The following is a 26,875-nucleotide window of genomic DNA, read 5'->3' as shown; positions in this document are numbered from 1 at the left end:
ATCGGTATATACGAGGACGATGATATTGAAATTTAATAGAAATGAAGGAGAATTTTGTAAAATAATTTAGATATAGTCGAGTGGCACGTGGTAGTCTCTCTCACGTGTGAAAGTTAATCACCCACCCACCACTCACCACCACCATTTCCGTCTTGTTTCTTATTCTTCTTCTTCCACCACATCACTGTGATTCTTTCTTTCATTTCTACCTATCTCTTTCACTCTTTTCTCTCTGTTTTCCACTTTTCTCTTTGAATCATCCAAATTGAAGAAACAAAGAAAGAGAAAGGGGCGGCGTGACCTGAGATCATAACAAAACACATCAATCAATCATGTTGCGAAGACTCATCTCTTCACAACTCAAAACCCTAACTTCTTCTTCTTCTTCACTCCGATCTCCTTCCCCCGCCATCGCTGTTTCTCTATTCTCCCGCCAATTCACTGCTCAATCCGGTACTCTCTCTCTCTTCACATTCCATTTCTCATTAGCTGATTCGTTATGTTGATTATTGTTTTACTTCTTTCAGATGGCGGTAGTGCAATCAAAAAGAAGGTTGAGGATGTAATGCCAATTGCTACCGGTCACGAGCGCGAGGAGATTCAGGCTGACCTTGAGGTCTCTCTCTCTCTCTAGTGTGTGTGTTTTGTTTATACTGACTGTGGTGAAATTTGATTTTGATTGAATTAATTTTGTAACATTGATGATAGCTACAATATAAAATGAATTATGATTGGATTTTGGTTCCACTTTTGGACGAGTCAGAATTATTCTAGAGGTGTATAATTGTTTATGACATGTTTGGTTGATCTTAAGTAGAATTGAATTTTGTCTTCGAAATTGATTATAACTTGAAGCTAGAATTTGGAGTTTTTTGTTCTAGAATTGATTTTTAGACTCAAATTTATTTGTTTATTCACTTTTATATGAATGAATTCAAACATAAATTACTTTACCTTTGTTTAAAATCAATTTTGTCACCACAAAACCAAACACATTTAATTTTGTAAAATTGATATGAAGTTAAAAGTGAGTTAAGTTTGATATGTTCATGTGAAAGTGAGTTGAAAAGTAAACTTGAGTGTAAAAAATAGGTTTGGAGTCAAAAGCTACAAATCTTAGTGCTTGATTGGTTTGGCATTTGCAATTGAATTATCACATCACAGTGCCACTTTAACATGAATTTTAGGAAGCTAGATAGTCTTGCTTCATCCTGGATGTGTGTTAGGTGGCTTGTTCACTACAATTCCACATGTTGGCTTAGCTTCAAGTTAGAATTAATTTTAGAGGCAAAATCAATTCTAATAAAGAATCTCAAAACATACCAGAATCAATTTAAGTTTTTAGAATTACTTTTGGCTCTCCAAAAATGAATCCAAACAAGCACTTCATATTTTCTTAGGGCAAAAAATGGGAGTTCCCTTGTTTTCTTTTATAATCAGTTTATTTTGTGTTCATTAGAAAGCTTATAATTAATAAAATACTGAAGAAAGAGCTCTTGATTGAAGTGTTATTCTTTGTATAAAGGCTGAGAATTTTGCTGTACAGTTAGTGCTTTTTGCAGTTGAAGGGCGATAATGTTTTTGTTTTAACATGTATGATTGTTTTTGCTAGGGTAGGAATATTCTTGAAATCGACCATCCTGAAGGTCCTTTCGGAACCAAGGTTAGTGTTCTTTTTTTTATCTCTTCTAGTTGTATTTATGGTCATGCCACATGTGTAATTTCCTATAAAGCACATTCAACAGACACGACACTGACAGAACACATTAGTAATAATCTGAGATAATGGAAGTGGTTGAAAGTAACTACATGTGCTGGTAGACAAACCTTCAATATGAATTGTTAGTGCTACATAGATAATTTATAATGTGAGAGGAAAATAAAAGAATCACATAGCATTGTGTGTTAGAATCAGAACTCTTTTTCTTTAAATGTATTTTCTGTTAAATGAATAATGTTCATGTTGAGAACAAAGAGAAGTACGACCAACACTCTCTTCGGCACTTTCTTTTCAACACTTGTTCTACTATTGGTTTAAATTTTTGTCGTTACCCACATACATTAAAGGAACCCGCGTGAATTTTAGTCAATTGTGATGAAAGGGTTGGTAGCACTCCTCTTTTATTTTTTATTGCATCTCTTGTTCTAGTTTTATCAATGTGCAATAGTTAATATATTTTTTCTTTTGAAACTTGAAAGTAAGGAAAACTTGTAATGTGTTGTTTCCTGTTATAACTCCTGGTCAATGTTTGATTTTCTCTGCATAATTAGAGCAGACTTGTTTTGGTTGCTGCTGGTATTTGTAAGTTACTTATCCGAAAATGATTAGATGTTTTTATGACCAAGCTTTTTAGTGTGAAACTGATGTACGGAAGTCTTGATTGTTAAAAGCAGAGAGTATTTCTGCGGCTTAAAGTGCAAATTACATATTGGAGGCCGGTGCCTTCAAAAGCTGTTGATACTAACTATTTGGTTCACTAGATGATAATCCTTGGTTTTCATCAGATTTGTCTCCATAACCCATTGAATCACAGTCTCCATTATTATTTTTTTGAAATATTTGTCCCTTATAGTTTTCACTCATTTGGGTTTTGGTTCTTAGTTCTTACCATTAAATTATTGGTTCCTACATTTTTCACTTATTTGGATTGTAGTCCCTTAAGTTTTTATTGGAAAGGTTTTGGTTGCAATTGTCCATTAAAAGTTGGTCCCTGTAGTTTTCACATATTGATGTATTGGTCTTTGGTCCTTGGTAATGTTTTCAACTATTTGGATTTTGTTTCCCTATCATTTATATTCATTAAGGTATTATTGGTTTTCACTTGTTAAGATATTGGTGCCTGAGCAACCAAAACCCAAATGCATGAATTTTATTAGCTGTAATTTATAAAATTTTAAGTGTTTGTCATGATGTTCATACATTTCTATTTTGATCCGCCCTTAATTGAAATTTCAAAACGTTAACATTTATAAGATCAATATATCTATTTATGTTTTATAGCCTGAAAGCATGATGCACATATTTCATCATTTATATTTTGAGTCCAATGATTTTTTCCTAAATTCAGTTAGCTACTTTTGGACAACTGTTAACTATTAAGTCACTAATCCAATTACTAATTTGTTTGCTTGAATTGATGGAATATAAGTATCCAATAAAGTGGAAATACAAGCACACACAAAAGTTTTTGAATTTAGCAATGGAGAAAACTTAGGTCCAATTCTAAATATGTTGTTCCTACTGTTTCCCAATCAAAATATAACATTTGTCAGGTGCTTGCCACATCAGACTCAACAATGAAAGACTCGCCGTTTATTAACTTTTGTTTTCTCAAACCTCTGTTATGTACAAAAATAAAAACTCTGTTCTGTCATCCAAATTCTGCGCACATCAACTGCAAGTTTGCTTTCCTCGTCGGTGCCGATTGCAGTTTTATATTTGTTTGGTTTATTATATGTGGTTTTAATGATTGCACCATTGCCTTTTTACATCAAGCAGGTGAAATTAAAATGAGACAATAGCCTAATTCAATGAAAAAGAGCGCAGAGACTGAACCTGATTTGTTTTTGTCATGGTGGGATTGAATCATTGTGTGTACTATGAATGAGATTATATATTTTTATACCAAATGCTAAAATTTAAGAATCAAACCATCATTACTTCAACTTCTATTTTCTCTCTCTCTCTCTCTCTCTCTCTCCAAAATCAAAATTTTCAACCTTCAGTTTTCATCTGGATCTTCTCTATTGGAATGAGAATTACAACGATTGAAAGGAAAGATGATTAACATCTACGACAACCTTTTCCGCAAGATAAACCTTCTGATATTCCGTAAGGATTCCGTCTGTGAAGCTTGAAGGCAAACCGGTTTCCACATTAAATCTTTTAATAGTTAGGTTGATGTGGAAAGTACATGCCAGATGTTATATTTTAATTGGAAAACAGTAGGAACAACATATTTAGAACTGGACCTAAGTTTTCTCCTTTAGCAATAACATTATGATCCTCCTTAGAAGCTTGCCAGACATAAAGTTATCCCTATAAAATGTAACAAAACTTTACGATTTTAAAAGTCATCCCGATGCTTCAAACTGTCATGTTTCATGTTTGATTATCTCACCATGTATGGTTGTGAAATATCAAGAATAAGCATTTGGCTGGAAAACCAATCAAGGTCCCTCACCTCTCGTAACAAGGATCCAATGCATTTATGTCACATCATTGGTTCTGAGCTTGTCTAAACCTTTCTTATCATCTATCCTACCAAAATGGAATACCTAAGCTTCTTAACATTTCCATTTTTGTTTTTCTCTTGACCAAAAGAGCTATATATATGCTTATCTTAGTATTTAGGCTTCTTTCTCTCTCCAACAAATGGTTCATTCAGATTTTCATTGTCGTAATATTAGCAGATAATGGTTTTGAATGTTTCATCTATTTACTTTAAATGTTTGTTTTGGTTCATTTCATAGGAAGCACCTGCTGTTGTCAAATCCTACTATGATAAAAGGATAGTTGGATGCCCAGGTGGTGAAGGCGGTGAGTTTCAGAGTATTCTTTGTTTCTCTTAATGTATTGTTGAGTGCAAACTTCTTCTGGAGGAAATGAAATGCTAGAATTTTGGTTATGGCATTGAGGAGATGAACAACTTGTTTTGATTGCAGAGGATGAGCATGATGTTGTCTGGTTTTGGCTGGAGAAAGACAAACCTCACGAATGTCCCGTGTGCGCACAGTATTTTGTGGTAAGTTGATAATGGGATTTAGCAATTTTTTTACTGTTATTGCAGTATTTTTTTGGTAAGTTTAGTTTATAATCATTTAGTTTAAGTTTAGATAGGTGTGAAGTTGAATGCCTTATGCCAAGATATGCACTTTGCAATTTAAAATTACTTTGTGCTTGCATGTGCACACATTAGTTGTCGAGGATTATTGCTTATTATTGATCGCACAGAATACAGTTTCTCCTATAACTGTTTGTAGGTCCTTTAGCTTTAAGTATTTCAATATCTTAATGCCTTGACTAGTATTGAGTATGATTATATGGTGCTGTTGCATGGTTCTGGTGTTCTTAGCTATTTGCTGTAGGATAATTCTTATTTTTTCAAGAAAGCTGTTATAAATTAGTTAATGTGGAAGTGAGAGCCTTTCAATCTTTTCAAAACATTGATTAACTTTGACCTCAAGCCCTAATCGGAACCCAGATACTGGTTTAAGTTCTCTTTAACCTTTGTTTTCAACCTCATGAAAGCAAATGAAAAGTCAAACAGTTAAGGTTTTTGTCAGCAATAGCATAAAAATATTACTATTAGCAGCAGGTCATCTTGGACCAAATCATTTTTTTTTTTACTTCCAAACTTGTCAAGAAGTTACTGAACTTTACACTGTTGTATGTCTTCAGTTTTTCATGAATGATTTATGACAGTCAGACAAACTTTAATTAAATTCTAGTCAACTATTTGAAGCATTTTTGGATAATCAAATGGCTTATTACCATATGATGCTAACTATGAATCTCTTTATTTGTGGAACAGCTCGAAGTGGTAGGACCTGGTGGACCACCTTATGGACACGGCGACAATCATCATCACTAATTGCATCCTTCAATTGTATTTCTGGAATAAATTCTGGAAAGATGAGGACATTGTTTTGTTTAGCATACACTCCGGCCTTTCTAAATCATGAGGCCGATGTTTGTTTTTTATGTTACTTCCTAAGGTGTTGCAACTTCTGACAAAAAAGTTTTTGTGATTATTTTGAAACAGGATGCTCATTTGCATGAACCATTGATTCTGTCAAATAATGGTTTCATGTGTTACAAAATAATTGATCGAAACTATTAATTAAGGTTGTATTTTTAAAATTGGCCTGCGAGTGAAATGAAAAATTAAGTTATTGAAATTGTTTGAAAATTATTCACAAGGAGAAGAGAAATGACAAGAAGGACCCCTCGACGTCTAAAGTCACACCACTTTATGTAGTTTAGTGGGTTTTTATTACATCTCATTATGAATGAATCACTTTAACTCATTGCATCATGTTTAAAATTTCTTAACATATTGGAAGGTATCATGTCAAAGAAAGTTCTGCAGATGAAAGGCTAATTTTTTAAGGGTAGTGCTTATTCTCATGAAACAAACAATAGTGATACTAACAATAACCAATCGTACGAATACAATAGTCTTTTAATTCCTTAAAACAGTACACTTCACTTTCTTGTCATTCTTGTGAAAATCATTTGTAATATTGGCAATGCTCTTGTTTTAATCACTTGAGAAAATTTGATAATGAAGATTATTATTCGTCTCAAGGACAATCTCAAAATTAACATACGTTCATGACAACCTTATTGTTGTGTCCTGCAGTGTCTTTACGGTGTGACAACCAAGTAACTCAGTATACATAATTTTATTTAACATTACAATTTAACAGCTATCCAAAAAAATCTGTACATTTCGTCAAAAAAAAACTCAGTAAATGATTTTCACTCGGTATACATACATAATTTAATTTCACAATGCATTTTCACATTACAGTAGTGTACCACATGGTGCACAAAAAAGTTGCATAATGCATGGTCCATACAGATCAAGCTTTGGATTCGCTCCATTCTTGTAATGTTGGGGTTGAAACTCCAATGTTTTTCATGTCAAACACATTAGCTGAAACCACCCAAATATCAGTCATCATTAGAATCTAATGATCTTTGATAAAAAAAAAAATAGTTTTAAAAAGCAAAAAAAAAAAAAACTACTTGCCTTGAGGGAACCTAGAGTATCACAACATAGCCACAAAAGAAATGGATTTAAGATGATTTTCTCCCACTTATAACCACTATACAAGCCATATCATCACTATCTGTTGTGGGACTTTCAATTCATTATCTCACACCTAATACCAGATATCTAAAGCATGACCCAAGTGGTCCAATTATATGGGTGGTCTATCTAGTACGAGACTCTTAATACACCTAGCTCACACCTAAGAATAGATATCATGAGCATGACTAGGTTGCCGAATAACAAATTGTCCGGTTTTTTTTTTTTTTTGGTTACAATTGTCCGGATTTTTAATAGGCTCTAATATCATCTTAGAATTTAAATTATACCGAACTTAATCTTACAAAACTAACTTATAAGAGTGAGGATTGCCTCCCGGCTCCCACTTATTAGCATTATTCGTGTTATAAAATGACCAAACTCTAGTAGTAATCATATGCCAAACTGATGGTAACACAATTTTACATAGACCACAGATCTGTGTCTCTCTGATCAGATTCTTGGACATATGGGTGAATAGTATATTTGGAACTAATGTAGGAGCTTAAACAAATAAGAATTTGTAGACTTAATCATTATTTACTATAACATCTACAACAGAGAGTCTATTTTACATGATTATCCAAATAAAGTTCCATCAAATTGCAAGACTTTCAATAAATTGATGATAATACATACCAAGATGAATATCAGGTGTGGCTGCTGCTGTGGCATCAACAAGAACAGTCACAGGTTGATAGTCCAATGCTACAGCATCAAAGACAGTTTGCCGGATACAGTTTGGAGTTTGAACACCTACAAATAAAGTTATATATAGTGTTTGGATAAAGAACTTAATTAAATACTTGTAGGATAAGCTTATTAAGCTCAAAAAAGTCAATGTAAACATACATAAACATAAAATAGTATGCTCATATTATGCATTAGAGCTGTTTTACTCACCAGTGACTACTAGACTATTGATTCCTGCTCTTTGAAGGACTGAATGAAGGTGTGTAGAAAAGAATGCACTAAACCTTGTCTTCACAAGTTTAAAATCTCCCTCTCTAATGACGAGCCCGTCAACTAACTCTGCGCCTTCACTTCCTTTAGAGGTTGGACCAACTTTCTCTGATGTATATAGATGTTGGCGAAAGAGTTCAACGTCTCTTCCTAAGGGATCGTGTTCGCGTACTACCTGAAACAATTTGAGAGAGACACAATTCAGCAAGTAAAGAACTATTTTGATGAATATCTGCAACTGGTACGGTCTACAATCATTCCCTGATGTGGCTGTGTGGCATCAACTGATGCAGTCAACGACAATTCACACCTTTTGGATGCACTAGAAATCTCGCTTGTTTTGATTTCTAGACTTATTTTGTGAATGCACTAGTACATAGGTATTTATAGGTACACGAGACACCTCTTAATAGTATAAAACATTGATCTCTTACAAATAATTGCTTGTAATCTAAATATACATGCTTAGGAAAAATAAAATGGACCCTAAAATATACAAACAAGCAAATGAATCAAGCTTAATTTATACAGGGAAGTAATATTGGATTTGTTAATCAATTGTTGATAATATTCACTTTATAATATCTAACCTAGATTAATCAATGATTGATAGTAATACCTATAAAGAACCAATACTTGACGCCGACACTAGACACAACACTGACAACAACACGTAAACACTTAAAATAATGATAAAATGGAAGTAATTGTAAGTAGATAAGTCACTTAACATGTCTGAGACATGCCTTTCGATCTGAAGTGTCAGTGCCACATGGAATAGTACTAATTTTATGAATAATGATATTAAGACACCCTTTATTTCCTAAACCGCTGTGACACCTGATTAATCACATGCAAAATCGTGGTTAATTCAACTAAATGATTAACTACAATTTCACAGTTTTCAACGTGATCAAAATTAACATATACTCAACTAAATTAACCACAATTTTGCATGTGATTAACCAGGTGTCACATGTGTTAGGAAAATTGGTTGTCCCAAAAACAACATTTTTACTTTTGGAGGAGTCATATCCATTAAAAGGAAGGGAGTGATGATTGATTACCCAAACAATGAGAACTCCACGTTGTCTAGCAACTTCCACAGCCTTAATAACATTTGGGATAATATCTTTTCCTCCTTTTACTAGCATAGGACTTCCATCTTCTATAAAATCTTTCTGCAAACAAATCCAGATACAAAAATCTTTAATTTCTCCAAAAAAACAAAAAAAAAAACAAAACATCCTAAGGAAAGAGACAGAACATCTCTACAACTACACAAATGCAAACCAACAAATAGTAAAAAAAAACAGGTGTCAACCTCTAAGGTTGTCCACATAGGATCTGAGCTTTCATGTTTAGACAAAAATTTATCCTAATTTAGGCAATGTTTTCAAAATTGTTGATGGAGGGAAAAAAGTGTGAAGAAATGATCAAAGGGCCAGAAAACTGGGTCGAAAATGCAAGGCCCATTGCGAGAAGCCCAAACAGATGAAAAAAAGAAAGAATATGGTCAGAAGCAACAAAGGTCTTGTCCCTTTCAGCATCTCTTCATTTTGGGTAATATTGTTTAGGCAAATTCTGAATTGTTCTCACTCATCCCTTTTACATGCAACCTAAAACAACTTTATCAGAGACAAATCACGTTGCTGCAAGCTCCTCAATTCAAATTTCAAATTCAAAATAACACCTTCAAATTTTGAATCTCAAACCTCCCCCTATTTCTCTCTGTTTTCCACCTATCCCTTTGATATTCTTCTTTCTACTGCTTTCCTCCATTTTTTCTTCATTATTGGCTTGCAGAAGACAATCAACGGTAAACATCAATTTTTTTTTCTCATTTGCTTCTTATTGCTTTTCTCTCTTCTTATTGGCCTTGAATTTTTTGAGTTTTATTGTTTATTACCTTCAAAATACCCATTGATGATTTTTTGTTTCTCTTATTGTTGTTGTTTCAAATGAATCTGATTCTATTTTTTTGTTTTCACTTAGATACGTGGAGTAACTTTGATTTTGAATTCAAGGAAAATATCAATTGAAGCGGCGATAGAAGGAACCTTTCATACACAACGACTTTGTCGGAACCGCCATTGACAAGGACACACCGCTGGAACCAGTTAAAGAGGTATTGTTTTTCTTGGCTTTGAATGTCATGGGTTTCACCATTGTTCTGTTTAATGAGTTATGTATTTTCTTTGCAGCTATCTTCATAAATGAATGTTCAAAGGGCTTCTCAAAAAACAAAGTATGTCTTTTGATTTTCTAAATATATTGTTTAAATATTTTGCTATAATAACTGTTTTTCTAACTCTATTGATTTCAAATGAATATGATTTTGTTTTTATGTTTGTTGTTTCAGTTTCACCGCAAAATCGCCGAAGATCTTGGTCGTGATAGATTCTGACATGGGGTTGCTGATTCGGATGATTCGCAAACTATGTCTACCCTATTTTTCTGGTAACATTTAATTGGCGTTTTTTTGTTCCGAAATCCCTAATGTTCTAAATCCTAATCAAAGTTCATTTTATGGTGTTTTGGAATTAGAGTTTGATTAAAAAATGTAATTTGACATGTTTTAATAATAATTTTTTTTTGTATGGATTAAACTAGAGTTTGAATTTATAGAGTTAGAAGGGATTTGCTTTTGCTACTCTCTATTTCCTTAATTTTTTACCTGACTTTGAAATTAGTGGATGGATTTGCTTCACACATGAATTTCCATGGTTTAGTTTTTGATCCAACAACCAAGTGCCAATGAAATGATTATAAGTACCACAACTTATAATTTTTTTTATCATTTTTGCTAACTATTGGTTTCTGATTTCACATTTCTCTTCAATTTTTATTTATTTTGTGATGCCTTTATAAGTGGATCAATTATAGTTTGATATTTTTAATTACTTTTATTTTGATTCCTTGAATTATTGTCATTCCTTGATGGTGAGGTACATAGCTTGATTGTATTTGAAAACTCCTCATTATGTGGTTCTTTGATTCCTTGATTTCTCTGTTATTGTTTGTCCAAGTTCACAAACCTAGCGACCACAAAGATCGATGAAGTAGAGCACACGACTGCAGCGAAGGTAAGCACTTCAGATCCATTTTAGTTTTTGGATTCCAGATTTATTTTCAATTCATTTTCGGATTCCAAATCTATTATATTTTTGTTCAATCTATGGTGATGTTGCTTCTTACTCTACTGCCATTTATTTGATGTAAGGCTTATTAAAAAGGAATAAAATGTGCTTCTATTTGATTGAGAGTGGTATAATCTCTCTTTTGTAAAGAATTTGCCATGATTTAGAGTGGTATGACCACTCTATTGAAAAGGGACGAAATATGCTTCTATTTGATTGGTTCTTTTTCCTATACATTTTTTAAGGTTTATTTTTTGAATATCAAAATTTTAATTGCAGGAGTTTTTTTAACTTAAAATGTATAATACCTAATTGTGTTAAAAGTGTGGAACCATGTAAAAACTTCAACTTGGAATAGGATATTGATATTTTGTCACCTACAAGAGGAGTGGTATATAAAGAGCAAATCATAAACATCAAGGTAGAATTGAGATTCATTTTATCTTATGATTACTATTGTTTTTTATTATGAAATGTTATTTTCTTTATTGTGAATCTTATTTACTATTCATCAGGTTTCTAATGACATCTTTTTTTGGTTTCAGATCTAGCCATTCATGCATGCACAAATGAGTTGATAGTATGCATTTTACAGAGGTAAGCTTTCCCTTTGATTAGTTAATAATGCTGGTAGTAAAACTGAACTTCAACTTATATTGGTGCTACTTTTTGTTTTGCAAATATAAGTGGATCACTTATAGTGTGATACTTTTTGTTTTGAGAATTTGTTTTAAGTGACTCAAAGCAATGGATGATTTATGCTCTGTGTTCATTACGTTCAAGAGATTGGCTTATCCTCTATCTGTTCCAATTCATAAGCACCTGTAAAGGCCATTAGTAAATGATTTTCAAGACTTAACTTCATATTATTTGATACTTTTACTTTTGAAGCATTGTTTTAAGCATGTGCATTATTCTTCAAGTATTTATATCTTAAAGACCTGTGAGAAATATATGTAGATGAAGTAATTGCATTATGGGAGGATTTAAATCGAATTCTACACACTCTACATTTTTCAAGTTCTATAAACAAGTAAGTGTCTTCACTCTTTGACTATGATTTAATTTTTTGTTACTTTGTTCGAACTTTTTAGTAAGAATGTTTATGTGTTTGCTCTTTTGGACAAACCACATTGACCTTCTAACTAATCTGGGTGTGTTTCATTTTTTATTGACTCTGAATTTGTTTGCTGGATTCTTCTCCCAATCATTTTTTTAACACATTCATTTTTTGATTAAGTATGTTTTGTTTCAAGTTAGCATATTTAAGTTAGAGACTACATGTGGTACATGTAAGGGAAATTGGAACTCTAAAAATTTCATTGGTATAGTGTAAACATTCGCGTTGAAAAGGAACAAAGAGTAGTAGGCAATAGGCAGTACCTGTGGTCTCATGGTTTGGATTCTATTATACTTTAATGCATAAGAACAACTAACTTTTACCGCAAATTGAATCCGATATAAATGTCTGACTCATGGATGCTGAAGGGAAGGAATTCCAAATCATACCAATCTATGGAAACAATTTTGTAGAAGGAATTATAGGTCTTAAAAGTGAAAGTTGTTAAAGGTGTGTAGACTTATTTTTAATTCAATTTTGTTACTTCTGTGATTTGTGTGTCATTATAGCGTGTTATTCATATCTTATTAGAAAGACTCAAGTGTATGTACAACAAAAAAAAAGAATGGCTCAAGTATTCAAACTACATGGTTTGATTATCTTTTGTCGAAGCATTCCTTAGATTTTAACTACATTTGCCTCATTATAGTGTCTTCTGCATAGTTTTTATTAAGATATATATCTTATTATATATTTATAACTTATTAGAATTAGAACGACCCACTTCTTCAAACTACATGGTTTGGTAATCTTTTGTTTAAGCTTAGACACTCTTATTTGACAAAAGTGTTAATGATGAATTCTTTCACTTTAACTTTATAGTTTCTTTCCAATAATATAAGTATTTTCTTATTGTGTATTATTTACTAATGCTATTTTTATTTTTATTTTTTACAGATTTGGTTTTACATCTAAAGGAGATTGTGAGCCGAAATATCGATAGGGTTGCAAAATGGGTTTTTAACTTCCAAAGGATTTATCCATGATAATACAATGTTTAAAAAGGGTTTTATATAGTTTAAGTTTACCGTAATGGTATTAACTTTCTTTAGTTCATGAGTTTTTCTCTTAATGGAATTTGAAAAAAATTCTTGAATGAAAATAAAAATGACATTAAAATATAACATTAAGTTTGCTATGTTATAGTATATCCACTACATAAGTATGAACACATGTTGCTCTTTTTTATTTTGCAATGTGTTCTCAACTTCATCTCATACAACAAATCCTCATTAAATAACATACCTATAATGATACAGTTAAAGAAAAGCAAGAGGACGAAAACATAAGGAAACTTGACATAGATTAAGAGATTATCAATGTAATAATAAACATGAAAAGCAATGTTGCACTAAAAACTAATGTCTTAAATCTCAATTTGAATAAGTATTTAACCATCAAATTATGCGAAACACATTGGATCACAAATCACGATGTATATGAATTTAATATTAATTTTCAAATTTTATATCTCTAAAAAACGCATGGGGACTGTAATATTTTATGTAGACTTTATTATACGCTCTATGTTTTGTGTATCCATTTGGTTTATCCATTAAATTTAATATTAATTTTCAAATTTTATATCTCAAAAAAACACATGTGGACGGTAAGATTTTATGTAGTCTTTATTATACGCTATATATTTTGTATATCCATTTTGTTTATCCATTAAATTTAATATTAATTTTCAAATTTTATATATCTAAAAAACACACGGGGACTGTAAGATTTTATGTAGCCTTTATTATACGCTCTATCTGAAAAATAAATAAATTTTGCCATAAATAAATTTCAAATTTCGTATCTCTGAAAAATTCACGGGGACTGTATGATTTTATGTAGACTTTATCATACGCTCTATGTTTTGTGTATCTATTTTGTCTATCCATTCAAGATTACATTAATTTTTTTTTAAGAAACATTACATTAATTTTTTAATTGAATTTATAATTTCATAATGTAACCGTGTAATATGATATATCTTTTACCATAAATAAATTTAAAATTTCGTATCTCTCAAAAATGCACGGGGACTGTATGATTTTATGTAGACTTTATTATACGCTCTATGTTTTGTGTATCCATTTTTGTCTATCCATTCAAGATTACATTAATTTTTTAATTGAATTTATAATTTCATAATGGTACCGTGTAATATGATATATCTTTTACCATAAATAAATTTCAAATTTCGTATCTCTCGAAAATGCACGGGGACTGTATGATTTTATGTAGACTTTATTATAAGCTCTATGTTTTGTGTATCCATTTTGTCTATCCATTCAAGATTACATTAATTTTTTAATTGAATTTATAATTTCATAATGGTACCGTGTAATATGATATATGTTTTACCATAAATAAATTTCAAATTTCGTATCTCTCAAAAATGCACGGGGACTGTATGATTTTATGTAGACTTTATTACACGCTCTATGTTTTGTGTATCCATTTTTGTCTATCAATTCAAGATTACATTAATTTTTTAATTGAATTTATAATTTCATAATGGTACCGTGTAATATAATATATCTTTTACCATAAATAAATTTCAAATTTCGTATCTCTCGAAAATGCACGGGGACTGTATGATTTTATGTAGACTTTATTATAAGCTATATGCTTTGTGTATCCATTTTGTCTATCAATTCAAGATTACATTAATTTTTTAATTGAATTTATAATTTCATAATGGTACCGTTAATATGATATATCTTTTACCATAAATAAATTTCAAATTTCGTATCTCAGAAAATGCACGGGGACTGTATGATTTTATGTAGACTTTATTATAAGCTCTATGTTTTGTGTATCCATTTTGTCTATCCATTCAAGATTACATTACTTTTTTAATTGAATTTATAATTTCAAAATGTAACCGTGTAATATGATATATTTTTTACCATAAATAAATTTCAAATTTGGTATCTCTCAAAAATGCACGGGGACTGTATGATTTTATGTAGACTTTATCATACGCTCTATGTTTTGTGCATCCATTTTGTCTATCAATTCAAGATTACATTAATTTTTTAATTGAATTTATAATTTCATAATGTAACCGTGTAATATGATATATCTTTTACCATAAATAAATTTCAAATTTCGTATCTCTCGAAAATGCACGGGGACTGTATGATTTTATGTAGACTTTATTATAAGCTCTATGTTTTGTGTATCCATTTTGTCTATCCATTCAAGATTACATTAATTTTTTAATTGAATTTATAATTTCATAATGGTACCGTGTAATATGATATATCTTTTACCATAAATTTCAAATTTCGTATCTCTCGAAAATGCACGGGGACTGTATGATTTTATGTAGACTTTATTATAAGCCCTGTTTTGTGTATCCATTTTGTCTATCCATTCAAGATTACATTAATTTTTTAATTGAATTTATAATTTCATAATGTAATCGTGTAATATGATATATCTTTTACCATAAATAAATTTCAAATTTGGTATCTCTCAAAAAATGCACGGGGACTGTATGATTTTATGTAGACTTTATCATACGCTCTATGTTTTGTGCATCCATTTTGTCTATCCATTCAAGATTACATTAATTTTTTAATTGAATTTATAATTTCATAATGGTACCGTGTAATATGATATATCTTTTACCATAAATAAATTTCAAATTTCATATCTCTCAAAAAGGGACGGGGACTGTATGATTTTATGTAGACTTTATCATACGCTCTATGTTTTGTGCATCCAGTTTGTCTATCCATTCAAGATTACATTAATTTTTTAATTGAATTTATAATTTCATAATGTAACCGTGTATTATGATATATCTTTTACCATAAATAAATTTCAAATTTGGTATCTCTCAAAAATGCACGGGGACTGTATGATTTTATGTAGACTTTATCATACGCTCTATGTTTTGTGCATCCATTTTGTCTATCCATTCAAGATTACATTAATTTTTTAATTGAATTTATAATTTCATAATGTAACCGTGTAATATGATATATCTTTTACATTAAATAAATTTCAAATTTCGTATCTCTCAAAAATACACGGGGACTGTATGATTTTTTCTAGACTTTATCATACGCTCTATGTATTGTGCATCCATTTTGTCTATCCATTCAAGATTACATTAATTTTTTAATTGAATTTATAATTTCATAATGTAACCGTGTAATATGATATATCTTTTACCATAAATAAATTTCAAATTTCGTATCTCTCAAAAACGCACGGGGACTGTAAGATTTTATGTAGCCTTTATTATAAGCTCTATGATTTGTGTATCCATTTTGTTTATCCATTAAATTTAATATTAATTTTCAAATTTTATATATCTAAAAAATGCACTGGAGTTGTATGATTTTATGTAGCCTTTATTATATTATTCAACTGGACAGCATTTCCCCCGAACTATCGTGTCTAACTATTTGCTACCTCAGCAACGAGAGATTCTTCTGATTTTGGATAACTCAAACATTTCTATGAATTGCATGATTCATACATCACAAAGGAATATGAATGAGAAGTATATAAGTCAAGGGTGGATTGCATTTATCAAACAAGCTAATATCAACATCGGTTCCAGGCTTAGGATTACTCTTTTATATCCACCAGAAATTTTGAATGTTGGAATCATCGACCAACATGATTAACTCTATTTATCATTTGTTTAGTTTAGCTTATGTTTTAAGAACCATGTGATGTTTTATTATGGTTTGAACCATGTGTTGTTTTATTATATTTTGATTAGTATGAGTTTCAAATTCTACTTTAAAAATCATGTGTTGTATTATTGATTGACCTATGTCATTATTATTGTACTATTTCGTATTATTCGATTATTTGTAGGTTAATGTTTGATATCTTAATATTATGCCTAACTATTTATCATGGTACTAACAATTAAAATATATAACAAATGCTTGCCCGTGCGTTGCACGGGTCGGATATCTAGTATATTAACAAACAACTACCTGCATGTCGATTACAAGAAGAGCTGTGTGATTCCAATTCTCTGTCATTCCTAAAGGATCAATAACTTCACCAAGCTCGGATTTTGAGTTCAGTTACAAAGATTTTGGCCAATTGAGTTGTTTATCAATATTATGTAAACGATCTTACAGCAAAGACGCTTGCAATAAACATGAACCTCAAATTTGGATTTTCTTTTTTTTAACTACCCGTGCGATGCACCGGACATTTATGAATAAGTGAAATTTAATTTAAAATTTATGTATGAAAATTAAATTTAAAAGTTAAAGATCATAACTAATAAATGTATCACCAAACACGGATAAAAAATATTTAAAAATGTAAAAAAAATAAGAGTTTGATTAAAAGTAGAGAGTAAGTTGTCCTTGTGAGATTAGCTCAGTTGGTAGGGATATCGTATTATATGTGCACGAGCCGGGTTCGAACCTGTGACACTCCACTTAAGGTCCGTTTGGTTCGAAGTAGATAGAGTGGAAGAGAGGGGAGGTGAGGGGTAATCTTGACAAAAAAATGTTTCTTCTTATTATTTATTTATTTTTTTAAGAAAAACATTTTTTATTTTTGAAAAAAAATTAAAAACAAAAAGTTTCAATTATTAGAGAGATTTGATTGGTAGGGACATCACATTATATGTGCAGGAGCCCGGATTCGAACCTGTGACACTCCACTGAAGTAGATGGAGGAGAAGAGAGGGAAGGTGAGGGGGTAATCTTGACAAAAAATGTTTCTTATTATTATTTTTTTTTTTAAAAAAAAAAATTTATTCTTGAAAAAAAAATTAAAAATAAAAAGTCTCAATTATTAGAGAGATTTGATTGGTTAAAAAAGTTTGTTTTTAAATTTTGATTCGAAGTAGATGGAGAGGAGGGGAGTTGAGTCGATAATTTTGACCAAAAAAGATTAAAAATAAATTTTCTTAACCAATCAAATCTCTTTTAAAAACAGAGACTTTTTTTTGTTTTTAATTTTTTTTTTCAAAAATAAAAAACGTTTATTTTTTTTAAAGAAAGATTTAATAACAAAAAACATATTTTTGGTCAAAGACTACCCCTCACCTCCTATCCCGTCCCTCCATTTATCTCGAACCAAACAGACTCTTATTCACTTTTAAGGTGGATTTTCTAACCACTAGACTACTTAACGAAAAAAAAAGTAGAGAGTAAGTTGCGGAAGAAAACTTTTAAGGGACCAAAAGTTACTGAAATTTTTTATAGGACTAAAAATAAAATTTAAAATATTTATAAATATTTAACCAAATCCTAAAATATATGTATGATTTTAATTCAATTTTACGATTCAATCTAAAATCTAATTTAATTCAAGCGGTTTTTTTTGTCAAGTAACCTAATGATTTAAAAAAATGAAATGTTCCGGATTCGAATCCAGACTCATGTACATATAGTATGATATTCCTACCAACTGAGTCACGCAAAAAAATTTGAGTGATTTTTATAAACTTTGACATTGGAATTCATCCAATATTATCTGTTTATTTTAATTGTTTTACGGATTTAATTTGAATGAGGTTGAATTTAAAAATAGGTAAATCGGAAAAAAGAAAAAACCATATAAAACAGTTTGAACCGGAGAATATCAAATCAGATCAAATAAAATAAACCGAAAACTGGTGTAGCGTTTTAGAAGAATCCCTAATTACTCTCTCTCTCTCTCTCTCTCTCTCTGTCGTGCGTGCAATTTTCTCTCCAGAGAGAATTCCTTTTTGCCCCCTCTTCCCGCCGTCACGTACGTCCTGTTCATTCCGCCGCCGTCAGGAACATCATCCGGTAGGTTTTTGTGTTCAGTAGTTTTCGGTTCTCATTATGATAATGAAGCTTTAACTTGTTTTAGTTCAATTTGTGTTCCAATTTTTTCATTAGTGAGTATTGAAGTGTTCAAGTAACTGTTTCTCATTCTCATTTGTTTTCATTGTATAGATGCTTCCATTGAAATATTATTTCTAAATGATGCTTAGGAATAGGACTGTTTGGATTGTCTTATTTGAGTTTATCTATTGGCACAGCTTTTGTCAGACGGTTTGGGAATGGGAGAACTTATAAAATTAGCTTATGACATTTTTTATAAGCTTCTCTCAATTCATTTCCATAAGTTTTCCAAGATAAAAAATAGCTTGTAGCATATACAAAAATAATTTAATTTCATCTTTTCCTATATAAATAGCTTATGTAAGTAAGTTTATACATAAGTGCTTATCATGACTAGCGCTTGTGATATAAGCTGTTTATCCAAATAGGGCTTGAGTATTAAATGTGGGTTTTTATTGATGTTGAAAATGGTGAGCGGTTCTTGGTGTTGAGCACCATATTTTTTATTTTATTTAATTGTTATTCGGGTTGAACTAATTAAACCATGCCATCGAGGTCTTGCGTTGGATCTTATGTCTGGTTTTTAAACCATTGAACTAAACACATTTTATTTTAACAATTAAAAGTTAAAACCCTAAAGATAGTAGAAATGCTAAAAACAATAGAAACCCTATTATAACCAAACTGAACAGCTCAATCGAATCAAAGCGATTATTGCCTACGAAGCACTGTCACAAATACGGACACCAGACACTTCACGAATACATCGGCACCGGTAAGAATATGAAAAAAATCATTAATTGAACGTAATCACATGTGTCGTGTCGGACAACTGTCATGCTTTCCATCACAAGTGTCGGTGCTACTGCGATTGTTGTCCTTGTTGTATTGTATCACAAACAACAACTTGGGTTAGAGTTGCACCACTGAAAACCTCTACTGCCTGGAAAATGCATCCGGACTTCTTCGCTGCCATAAACAGTGAGAAAGTTGTCCAAGTTTTCCATTTTTTTTTGTTGTATATTTTTTGGGTAGCTCTGTATTTGTATTTAACAGAACAGAAGATTTTTATGTATTTAACAGAACAAGATTTTTATGTCTTATGTAGTTTTCCTGTCAAATAGAAAAGACCTTTTTGTAATTGTAGTTTATAGTTTATACTCTGTCAGAGTTAATAAAATTACCATAAACCTTTCTCTTATGTAGAGCCCATTTTGTTTTTATGTTGGTTGACAAAGAATGTTGAGTTGAAATCTCTAAACCTATAAATTTCTGTGATCTATTATACTGTTTTTTTATCAGTTTGTTATATTAGTTGAACTTTCAAGTGATTTGTGATTGTTATTATATGATGATTGAGCGACCCAATTGGGCTCTTGGTTTGGATGGATAACTACAATATGTTATCTTTACATAGTACTACTGATATAGTCTAATTTCTGATTTAGGTGCTTTTTCTATCTCGTTTGGTGTTTGAAAGATAACTGAGATGGTGAAAGACAAGTTAAAGGAACCTGTTCTTACAGCTTTCACACCTAATGGTGACTATGTGGCCATTCTGTCTTCAAATGCAACGGTCAAGGTAAGCATTACCTATTTCTCTCTTTCTGCATTTGATGTTTGGCAGTAGTTTTCATGAACTATTTGTGTTAGGAATTAGGATAAGTGTCTTGTCTAGTAGCACTTGTCTAATTTTGGTGCAATTTTTTTCAATCATAATTGTTACTCTTTGGTATGATTTTGGTTAGCTACTAATTTATAGGAGCTTCTTAGTTAAAGTAAATTTATGATTCCTTACTTACAGAAAAGTCAATATAAGATTAAAGGTGCTTATGAAGGTAAATTAAAGAGCTTCTGAAAAAGTTGAGATGAATAGCCAATTTCATCTTATGCGGAAAATTACTGTTTAACAAATATTGCATGGTTCTTTACCATTTCATTTTATTTGTTTATTTAAAATTTTATCCAAACTGATTTGAATTTATGGTTCTTAAATAACTGATTTAAAATTTTAGTCAAAAAAAAAAAAAACTAACTCATACTCTGGCAGTTATTTTACAAACCTTATTCATATATGCTATGATGACTGATTCAACTAAAATGATAGCAAACGAAATTTATAAATGACAGAATGTCAAACAGTGGAATTCCTATCCGACTGCACTTCCTATAATTCTTGTAATGTTGATGACAAAAAGCCATCTTATGTTTTTCAGATTTGGAATACAAACAGTGGAGATTTGTTAGCCGAGTGGAAGCCATCAGATGGAGATCATGATATTCATTACTCATGTATTGCATGCAGTTTCACTGGAAAAAAGGTAGTACGGAATCTTAGGAGAATAATTTATTCACTGATGCTTTTAAAAGGCTTGATTCTTACTTTCTCCATTGTGTTGTGGACTGCTTGATATTGTAATTAGCGCAAAAAGGATAAGGGAACTTGCTTATTAGCTCTCGGCACAGATGATGGAAAAGTTCTCGCTATTGATGTTTCCACTGGTGAGAGGAAGTGGCCTACTAGTCATCCAATTCCCGGGTATTGTTGTCATTTGAATTTATTTATTTTTAATGAAAATTTTCTTCATATTTATCTTTTGAAGTGTCAAAACATTATTGTAACATTGAAATAAGTAAAGCTATCCATTCAATCGACTGTGTTTTGGTTCCCCATACCTCCATGCATGGTAGATTTAATAAAAATAATCATTATTTGGTTATGTAAAAGTGTTGCTTGACCTTGGTTATCTTGGACAAACTTGAGCTACTAGCATAGAAAACATTTTTTGGTATATCAAATGAACAGTATTAAGTTTGTCACTAGACCCAAAAGACTTATAGTTGGTCAGGAAAATCTCATGGAGGGGACCAAATATAACAATTTAAACCAATGTCTGGGTGTTCATGCAATCATGTTTACCCATGTTTAATCAACTGCACTGGATGTTTTTCATGTTCGCTACTACGTTATGATTAGATATATTAATGTCATTTATGCCGACTTTCTCCAATTTAACACATTGGCTTAGTTTTAAAATAAATTTCTATATAATTCATTTTGGTTTATGGTGTATGAATGAACATATAGTACATTCCATTCCATATTTAAAGATGTGCCTATTTCCTTAATATTACCAGTATCACAAGTGACATCCATATGTTGATTATTATGCTTTATTATGTTGATAATTAATATCGGTATGTAATATATTGTTCTTGCTCATCCATATCATCATACAGTGGGATTTGTGGACTTTCATTTGCAAAAAAAGGACAGCTTCTTTATGTTGTTGGGCATGATGGGAAGGCATATGAGATTAATTCAGAAACAGGAGAGCTTCTAAAGGAGTTTAGAATCTCAAAAACGTCCATCTCTTCACTGGCTTTCTCACATGGTGTGTACTAAATCTATTTTGGATCTTGGTCCATCATATAAATTATTCTTCTTACATGGTAGTTGACACCGTCATTTTTACCTTTTGTGTAGATGAAAAATATTTAGCTATTTTCAGCTCTAGACTACGAGTTGTAAGCTGGGAAACTGGGGAAGAGGTTCTGAAGTGCCCTAAAGATTTGGTAAGCATCATTACCTATTCTGGGCATAAATATTTGTCTCTATAAGCTCAAAGCATCATCATATTTTACTTTCATGTCTTAACAGGGAAATATACATCGTGTATCTATATCCAATGATGCAAAATATATAATTACATCAGATTCTGTGAGTAAACATCTTCAAGTGTGGAGGCGTGACTTAATTTTAGGAACTGTGAGTAGTGGTCCAAAACTACCCTTTAAGCATGCTCCATTGGTTCTCGATTGCCACCTCGGGTGCAATGAAGAAGATGATTTAGTCGTCTCTGCAGTTATGTCTTCAGGTGGAGCTTACATATGGAAGAATTTGAACGCCTCTTCTGAAGATCAAGTACACCGAACTAAAATAACCTTGAAAACAGAAAATGGTGAAAGTTCAAAGAAAATGCGCACTTCCATAATTGCATCCAGATTTCAATCCACAGGGGAAGACAAACAGATGAAAGCTTTGGTGACTTATGGCTCTGTAGATCATCCACAATTTACTGTCTTAAATATTAGTGATTTAGGGGAGGATGTGGTATTAAATGTGGGAGATGAGCTCGATTCTATTCAGAAGCATGATAGCCCTTCTAAGAAAGGTCAGATATACTAAAAACGTGTTAATTTTTTCTTGACCCTCCTTTTTGCTTTCTTTTAGGTAAAAATATTAGGTGATCTTGAATTTGATCATGTTTTCAGAAAATACTTTTTCTGCTTTTGTTGGAGTTGTTTTTCGTATATTGTTGATAAGCTCATTGTTAAGATGCACGGGAGAGGGACAGTTACAGAAGCTATTAATCAGCTAGACAGGATATCATATATCTATAAATAGGAGAAATAAGGGTAGAAAAAGGGTGTTATGAGAATTTATAAAGTTAACATGAACTCAAATTGTCTATTTCTTTTCATATGTTTTAACCAATTTTCAACTCTTTGTTTGGGTAAAACATGAAATTCCATATGGAATAGAATGTCACAATTTGTTTAGTTGGGATACTCTTATTTCATTGTTAGCTTTAAGCATGTTGTCTTTTACAAGTTCTCTAAATGTTTAAACTCTTATTTCTGCCAATCTGACTTCGAACTGGAAGCAGCCGTAGAAAAGGAAAGCAAAAAGTCTAAGAAAAGACAAGCAACATCTGATCCTGATCTTCCAACCACAACGGAGAAGGTGGATTTTGGTAAGGATTATAATAGTATTTTAAATTGTTTATTAGCATGAGCTATCCATCTTCTTTGGTTAGGTTATCTGTGTTTTGGATTCCATTTTCTTGGTCTTTTGCTCCCATTGAAATTGAGATTACTGTTTTACTGCCAACTGTTTGTTATCTAGAATTTTGAAAAGTGCCTATACTATTGGTTTATGTATGTTTTGTATGTCAAACTTTTTTTGTTGCAAAACCTGAAATTCTGCAACTTACAAAACATAGAAATGGTTTAAAATGCACAAATACTGGAAAATTGTGTAATTATTTCTGAAAATGAAAGGTAAAATTCAAAAGGATGAATATCCTAATGCCCACACAGCAAAGCTCCTATAGATGCAAGATGCCAACTGTCCATAACAAACTATAATCTTCCATAATTCCACACTTCCCTCACCTCTGACCTCACTATATGTATACTATTAAGGCATAACAAACTTTCCAACTGAGCATCTTAACCCACTCTTTATTACATAATAGCCCTTTTCCTAATCCCCTCACACACGGGTCTCTATCACTTTTCAACTCACAATAGTTATTTAGTCTATAGAATTCTGAGTGCTATTAAGATTAATAGAAAAAGTAAAAATAGTATCTTTGTTTCCATAAAATTTATGCTAAGGTCTGAGAAATTTTATTTTCCATAAAACTCATGATTAGCTTTAATAAGATACCTTGTTTATGAAAATTGTTTGCAATTTGCATGTTGATTTATGTTAAATATACGCTTTGTTTTGGTATGATGAGTAGTCTTACCATCTCTGTTATTTTTTTGAATGGTAATCAAACCCTTGACATCCTCACTCCACTTTATTTATCTTTTGAATGTTAATTATTGGTGAAGTACTATTGATGAGTAACTTTGGCACTGGCATTGAATGTAGATCAATGTGAGACTGCAGAAGGAGTCCTTGATGATGATCCAAGTGAGCCAACAATGGGAGAGAAACTTGCTAGTCTCAATTTACTGGATGAAAACAAATCCAAGAGTGAAAAAGAGCAAGAATCTTTGGTTTCATTGAAGCCTCCAAGTGCAGACAGTGTACATATTTTGCTTAAGCAAGCATTAAATGCTGATGACCGTGCCCTTCTGTTGGATTGCTTGTATACTCAAGATGAGAAGGTTATCTTTTTTCTCCTGTGTACTGAACTGTTTGCTAAATTGATCACTTTCTCAATCTCTTATATGTGATGTAACTCCTTTTGCAGGTTATTATAAAGTCAGTTGCGCAGTTGAACCCATCCAACGTCCTCAAACTTCTTAATTCTCTTATTTCCATTATTGAATCTAGGTAATGCATTATAACAATAATTGGATAATGTATGTTTGGTATGCCTGTTAGTGTTCTTATTGAAGCATTTAACTTATTTGATAGATTTATTCCATGAGTTGCCACGTCTGGATCTTCAATTTCTTTCTTTTTTCTTTCCCTCTTTCTTGTGTGGGTGGGGGAAAGGGGGATAATAAAAAATGGCAGTCCAGTGACTTCTGTAGAGAAAGCATGAGCACAGAAATGGTGCTCTTTGTTAACAACCAGGAAATTGGATGGTCAATTTTTTTTGTTCTTGAAGTATTATTATTAACACAAAATGATATCATATTAACATAGACAATATCCATATGCAGTAACTTTAGCAGCAATCGAATAGATAATCGTAATTATGCCTTCTGTGTACTGTATGAAAACCTACACTACCATTAAAATAACTTATGTATTTTGCATCGGCTGCAAATGACTTATATATACAAGTTATTTTTTTCCTTCTTTTATAGGTGTGCAATTTTGATTAGGGATGAATTGTATATATATATAATGTTTTACTCATTGTAGGGGTGCAATTTTGTCATGTGCTCTTCCATGGCTGAAGTGTCTACTTCTACAGCATGCAAGTGGAATAATGTCCCAGGAATCTTCTTTAAAAGTTTTGAACTCTTTGTATCAAGTGAGTTCTGCATGATAACTCTACTCAATTAACATTTAATTTGTCAATTGCTCTACCTATTTCTTTTAAACTACTAATTATATGCATTTCATATGTTGTTGATGTGATTAAGAAAGAGATTTTGATTCAATTGTTCGATAAATTCGAGCTACAAAATCCCCTCAAAAGTTTGTAGTAGACCTGACATGCTTATGAAACAACCGTTTAACTATTGATCATGTATTCACCAACCAACTAATAATTTTTTCCTTTTTATCAATTTTTTTGTGCAGTTGATTGAGTCCAGAGTCTCCACTTTTAAATCTGTCTTCCAACTCTCAAGTTTCTTAGACATCCTATACACAGGGGTAAGCTTCTTTCTGTTGTCTACAAATAGTTAACATGAAGTTCATGATCAACTCATGTTTATGGTGCATGGTTCCTTTGAACAGGTTCTTGATGAGGAGGTAGATGAAGTTGAAACAGTGCCAATTATCTATGTGGACACAGATGACAGTGAGGCAGAATCCGAGGATGTCATGGAAACTGACAAAGATAGCAATGACGGGGAACTATCTGATGAAGGATTTGATAATCTTAGTGACATTGAAGTTAGTGATGGTATGATGGAAGATTAATGATGTCGTGAACATATTTTTGGTTCTTTTCAAAACTTGTCATGACAACATTAAGTCCCAGCAATAGCCGTTGATGACACTTGCGTTGAGTTCCTAGATAATGTTTGTAATGTACTCCCCTCCGGTCCTTAATATAAGAAGTAAACAACTTTTTAGATTCATTGAGAATCTAATGTATTTAGTCTATATAATGGATTAGATACATTAGATTCTCGATGAATCTAAAATATTGTTTTCCTTTTATATTAAGGACCGGAGGTATTCACTGTAATATCTTGGAAACACCATATACATTTGCTTTTCCACAAAGCATAACAATTTTGAGAAAATAGGGCTAATTGCATGTTGGAGGATTGGTTGAGTGAAAACATGATTATGGAATTCATTTTGGTTTTTATTATCTATTTATTATGATGTTATTATCTGTTGAGTTTAGAGAACATTTGTTTCAGGAAGACATTTTATTCTTGAAATAAAACTAAAAAAATTAGGCAAAAGTTTATCTACTTCACATATTACTAGCGAGGATTGAACACATCTTCTTTTATAATTGCTACAAGTATTTTTTATAATATTCATGAAATTTACAATGCAACTCCTTCACAAAGATATATTTTGACATTATCTTTTTATTCTTTTTGAAAGAGGTTATCTTCATTAATCAAAACACCAAAGGGTGATGGAGA

At 31.5% G+C, this 26,875-nt stretch overlaps 3 protein-coding genes and 1 long non-coding RNA gene across 7 annotated transcripts; 3 read left to right on the top strand and 1 right to left on the bottom strand.

Moving 5' to 3' along the window:
* Positions 1-107: 107 nt before the first annotated feature.
* LOC123921574 (cytochrome c oxidase subunit 5b-2, mitochondrial-like) lies at positions 108-5,863 on the top strand. Its single transcript, XM_045974169.1, has 6 exons — positions 108-453; positions 528-616; positions 1,613-1,663; positions 4,474-4,540; positions 4,666-4,745; positions 5,535-5,863. The coding sequence occupies exons 1-6, from the start codon at positions 333-335 to the stop codon at positions 5,592-5,594; spliced, it is 468 nt and encodes a 155-aa protein (XP_045830125.1). The 5' UTR covers positions 108-332; the 3' UTR covers positions 5,595-5,863.
* Positions 5,864-6,280: 417 nt separating this feature from the next.
* Positions 6,281-17,275, bottom strand: LOC123921572 (probable inactive nicotinamidase At3g16190). Its single transcript, XM_045974168.1, has 5 exons — positions 17,006-17,275; positions 8,849-8,962; positions 7,722-7,956; positions 7,458-7,574; positions 6,281-6,662 (listed from the first exon to the last, which is right to left on the bottom strand). The coding sequence occupies exons 1-5, from the start codon at positions 17,051-17,053 to the stop codon at positions 6,589-6,591; spliced, it is 588 nt and encodes a 195-aa protein (XP_045830124.1). The 5' UTR covers positions 17,054-17,275; the 3' UTR covers positions 6,281-6,588.
* Positions 9,120-13,210, top strand: LOC123921573. 4 transcript variants are annotated; one of them, XR_006814123.1, is made up of 7 exons: positions 9,120-9,600; positions 9,777-9,909; positions 9,986-10,029; positions 10,144-10,867; positions 11,201-11,342; positions 11,467-12,491; positions 12,939-13,210. It is a non-coding gene; the product is annotated as an uncharacterized LOC123921573 (long non-coding RNA). The 4 variants fall into 4 exon arrangements; XR_006814124.1 differs by having other exon boundaries at positions 11,467-11,518; positions 11,882-13,180; XR_006814122.1 differs by having other exon boundaries at positions 11,467-11,954; positions 12,939-13,179.
* Positions 17,276-18,609: 1,334 nt separating the features above from the next.
* Positions 18,610-26,593, top strand: LOC123921570 (WD repeat-containing protein 43-like). The gene is made up of 13 exons (XM_045974164.1): positions 18,610-18,808; positions 20,296-20,429; positions 21,064-21,168; positions 21,271-21,386; positions 22,088-22,242; positions 22,335-22,423; positions 22,509-23,022; positions 23,518-23,604; positions 24,513-24,751; positions 24,838-24,920; positions 25,461-25,572; positions 25,845-25,919; positions 26,004-26,593. Exons 2-13 carry the CDS (start codon positions 20,337-20,339, stop codon positions 26,187-26,189), a joined length of 1,854 nt encoding a protein of 617 aa, XP_045830120.1. The 5' UTR covers positions 18,610-18,808; positions 20,296-20,336; the 3' UTR covers positions 26,190-26,593.
* Positions 26,594-26,875: the final 282 nt, after the last annotated feature.

Source organism: Trifolium pratense, linkage group LG4 (genome assembly GCF_020283565.1).
Source record: "Trifolium pratense cultivar HEN17-A07 linkage group LG4, ARS_RC_1.1, whole genome shotgun sequence".
Lineage (NCBI taxonomy): Eukaryota > Viridiplantae > Streptophyta > Magnoliopsida > Fabales > Fabaceae > Trifolium > Trifolium pratense.
The sequence above is the reverse complement of the archived record's forward strand: the minus strand, read 5'-3'. Positions and strand labels throughout refer to the sequence as shown.